The following is a 4831-nucleotide window of genomic DNA, read 5'->3' on the forward strand; positions in this document are numbered from 1 at the left end:
AGTTTTGCGTGTTGAACACGCAAAACTGGGCGCGTCCAACTTAAAATCTAAGGGCATAATACATAAATATGACCTTAAACTTTGACAGTGCACAAATATGACCTTTAACTATTCAAAAATGCACAAAAATGACTTTTAAATGACTTTTCACTATTATTTTTTCATTATTTTCGGCTCAAAGATGAAACTGACATCTAATTTCTTTTGTCATTGCGGAAAAAGAGCAATATTGAAGATTTATTAATTAGATGGGTCAGCCTCATACGAAAAAATCGCATGGGTATGTATATATATTATAAAGCAGAGGGCGAATTTAAGTTATATAATATATCTAAATATAATTTATTTAAATATTAAATTAAAGATGAAACTATACTAATAATAAATAAATTATAGTTTTAATAAAACGTTATTAAATTAACGTTAAGGATAGTAGTAGTAGTACATTAAATTAACATTATCAAATTAACGTTATTACAATGTTATTAAAACATTATTAAATTAATGCAGGGGCGGACCTACGTGGTGGTCACGGGATTCACCCGAACCCCCTCGGTAAAAAAGTTATGTTATATATATAAGGTAGAAAATCTATATTTATGTACGTATATTAATATTTAACCACATGAAACAAGGCACTTAGATAGCCCAGTGGCGTTATTTGTTATTCTTAGGCGCTTTCTTCAGCCTATTGCGCGGAGTCAATTTTATAATTAAAAAAATTAGGTGTTGCTGCTATAATAATAATAATAATAATAATAATAATAATAATAATAATAATAATAAAGAAAAAAAAACGGCGACTTTTTAACACAAAAAACAAAACTTTGACAGTGCACAAATATGACCTTTAACTATTCAAAACTGCACAAATATGACCTCCCTCCAAGTTAGCCTTTTTAATGATGTGGCACCGTGTGATTGGATTACCTTTCCACATAGGTACGAGTGAAACTCACACATGGGGTTGTAAAATCGGAGGTCATATTTGTTCAGGTTTAGAATAGTTAAAGGTCCTATTTGTGCACTATTAAAGTTTAAGGTCAAAGTTATAATTTGGTGTCAAGTTTAGGGTCATATTTATGTATTAACTCAAAGGAGAAGCACAATAAGTTTTAGTAGTACTAGATGTCTGCACACATATATATACATACATGATTCCAAAGAGTCCCAACCAATTTAACATAATGGCCAAACACATCGATAGACCCCTCAACTTGGCATCATCTTTCAGTTTGACATCTCAAGTAGACCGTATTTATTTTAAACATCTAAATCAGCTATTTATTGTGTCATTTTGACACTTTTTTTTACAATCAACTGATTTATCAAGTGTGTGTAATACACACGTTGCTGACATGGCATACCACAAATTAACTAAAGGCATGTGGCGTTGTTGTGTAAAATAATAATTTTAAATAAATTATAATTTAAAAAATTAATTTTTAAATAATTAACTTAAATTATTAAACAAAAAAATCAATAAATAAATAACCCCCCCTCCCCACCCAACATCATCTTCTCCAAATTATACCCCCACCCCACCACCACCCAAGATTACCTTCTCCAATTACCCCACCTTTTGCTGCAGCAACCCTCACTCCTCCCTTCCCCCCTCCCACCTCCACCCACAAATTAATGCTACAACAACGCAACCCTTCCCCACCCCCTTCCCCCTCATCCTCTTCTCCAATACCTCATTTCAAAAATTATTTTCTTCAAAATTTCTTCAATGACAATGGTCATAAGTGAATGTAATAGCAAAATCATCATGGTAGCGTCACTTTTCTCTTTTGCTTTGTTCAAAATACAGTAAATCTAAGCCTTCAGTAACCATTACTGTAACAATAACATACCCATAAATGGGGTCTGTGAAAAGTGTCTGCAATATTATCCTTCAATAATCAATTCGGGTTGAGAAATTCATTATGAGTTTGCATTGGAATTTTTAGCTCTGAAAAATGAGGCGTGGGAGAAATTGAAATTTTCTGTAATGGGAGTTGTCCATCTCTGTCTTGCCAATGAATTCACCATTGATGACCAAGGAAAAAACTTTCAATATTGAAATACCTACAAAAAAAATAATTATGAGCAAAATGGTCCAAAAAAAAAAAAGAATGAGGCTTCGGAGAAATTGTGATTTTCTATAAAGAGTGTTGCTCATCTCTGCCTTGCCAATGAATTCGCCATTAATGATCAAGAAAAAACTTTCAATACTGAAATATCTACCAAAAAATAATAATGAACAAAATGATCGAAAAAATTAAGAAGAAGCATAGTTTTTTAAATTTTTTTCGAATAAATAAGAAGCTTCACGCACTCATAGATACTCGACATGCCATGTCAGCGAAAAGTATCAAAATGACATAATTAATGATTGATTTAGGTGCTTAAAATAAACACCGTCCACCTAAGATGGCAAAGTGAAACATCGTGCTAAGTTGAAAAGCCTCCCGATGTGTTTGGCCTAACATAATTGTACATCAAAATATTCCAATGACAAAGATTCAACCTTTACCGCTTGGACTCGTAAAAAGTAATTTAGCAAATGGCACATGCATTAGGATTCTCTTCTATGCTGTGATGAACTTGGTAGTACGTGTGGATAGGAGGATGATAATAAGGTCGATATGGCATTACCATGCCTATAGGTACCATTGGCTTCTTCTCTTCTTCCTTTTTTGTCTCTTCTTTCTTGTCTTCTTTTTCTTCTTCTCCTTCCTTTTTAGGCTCATCCTTCTCCACTTTTTCTGGTTCTTCTGCTTTTTTTGGTTCCTCTTTTGGTCCTACTGACATTATCTCTGCCACCCAGAACTTGCGTAATTTGCTCACTACGGTTACGGGATCAACTGTCCCTATAATGGTTAACGTCTTACTTTTCATATCTATTGTCATTTCATCAATCCCTGCAAAATCTCGCAAAGTCAAATTTAAAATTCATGGTCTTGAAGTTTAATTTTCGAAATTCGAATAATGTTGTGGTGGGACACAGGGAGTATTCTTCAATGAACACCATGCCAAAAATAGTTTTATCTTTGATTTGATACAATAACTACGTGATCAAAGGTGATTCATATGTTGACAATCATCTAAGCTATGATACGTTACTCACCAGACTCGTTAAAAAAATAGAAAGACTTGAAGCTTCAAAATAAACAGATTTATGCTTCTTTTCTTTTGGAGAAGAGGGAGGGGGATGGGGGGGCGGGGGGGGGGGGTTGCTTTGGGGTTGGAGGCTTAAAAGATTTCACGTATAGTATGTAAAAAACTTAAGTCTTGACCGAGTCCAACATATTACTCGCGAATTACGTTGATTGAATTCTTTAAAATTACCTTCAAGTATGCGTTGAATTCTTTAAAAGTTTATGAGGATGCAATGCGGTGTGTCGGAATTTTTGCAAGATCCAAACAACATAGCTAACGTTCATCGTTCTTTCTTTTAGTTAATTACTAATTCATTTTTACATTACAGCAGATACTTTTTAAAAATAATCTCATAGATTATTTAAAAGCAAGCCTTTTAAACTCTTTGAATGAATTATTCAGATAATCGGGTAGAAAGCACGTTGTTTCTTTTATTTATTTAAGAGTTTAACTTGTCTGCACCGTGTCAGTGAACTAAATTTCTTACACCATTAGCTAATTTTAAAGATAATTAACCACAGTAACTTTGATAACTAATAGTTATTTTCTTATAATTGTACTTCATCATAAAAAGACATTAAAGTCAAGTAGAATTCTATTTATCTGCTTATTAAAATTATTTCAAATTCCAAATTTATTTCTATTTTTGATAATTTAATTCTCAATATTATCATCTAAATCACTAATAAAATTTTTTGATCCTTTGTTTATCATGAAAATATAATTAGGTTCTAAAAACTTCTTGATTATAAGTCTTTCTTGGTTTGAATTAAATATATCATTTTTATTTCATAACTTCAGTTTAATCTAATTCAACAAACTATATGAATATCTATTATGTAGAATTGCAAATTGAATATATGTGAATTTGGAGAAAACGGACCAACTTAAAATCATATTATTAAGCTACTAGTTTAACTGCACGTGCTTCGCAAGTGTAATATTTGATTATTTAAAATTAAATGATTTTATCTATTGGAAAGATTTTTAATAAAGTGTAAAAATTCAAATCGCTTTTCAAAAATCTTTCACACTTTAATATAATAATACAAACATAAACATATACTCATATATGTTTTAATAGTTTCAAGTGGTTGATGGATCATCACTTTTGCGTTTGCGTAGCTCTTAACCTTGTTGTCACATGCTAACAGAGACTCATCAATTTGAATCATATTTGCGTTACGATTTTTTTTATATTTAAAATCTATCCTTATTTTTAAAGTTAAATCTTTATAAATTTATTGATTACATTCTATTACGTACTTAAAACATTTAAAAATCTAGAAGTTCTTAATTTTTTCTTATTCTAATAGTTTTAAATTTATTTTTAGATTTTTCAAATCTTCTTAAAATCAAATTTAGTTGATTTAGAATTCTTAAACTAATAGAAAAAGTATCAGTTATCATTAATTTTAATGACTTCTAATAAGAGAAGCTTTTACCATAAATATATTTAATTAATTTTCAAGTCTTAAATTAGAAAAAGATAAATAAATTTTGATGTCTTCTAATAAGAAAGACGATTTTATCTAAAGCGGGGACTTTTAATAAAGGGCAAAAAGTTCAATTCACTTTTCTAAGGGTCTTCACACTTTTAATATATCATAGATATAGATGTAATTTGTTGAATCTTTATAAAAAAATAATCATATAACAATTAGTACATCAATATTTCAGAAAAAAC

At 30.4% G+C, this 4831-nt stretch overlaps 1 protein-coding gene across 1 annotated transcript; it reads right to left on the minus strand.

The window, feature by feature from the left end:
* Nucleotides 1–1755: 1755 nt before the first annotated feature.
* On the minus strand, nt 1756–2909 carry LOC124895236 (heavy metal-associated isoprenylated plant protein 39-like; the record flags this gene model as incomplete). The annotated part of the gene is given in 2 exon segments (XM_047405681.1): nt 1756–2070; nt 2641–2909. Coding segments are annotated over 2 exon segments (284 nt in total), but the record flags the coding sequence as incomplete, so codon positions are not given.
* Nucleotides 2910–4831: the final 1922 nt, after the last annotated feature.

This window comes from Capsicum annuum, unplaced genomic scaffold (assembly GCF_002878395.1).
Source record: "Capsicum annuum cultivar UCD-10X-F1 unplaced genomic scaffold, UCD10Xv1.1 ctg80784, whole genome shotgun sequence".
In the NCBI taxonomy this organism is placed as follows: domain Eukaryota; kingdom Viridiplantae; phylum Streptophyta; class Magnoliopsida; order Solanales; family Solanaceae; genus Capsicum; species Capsicum annuum.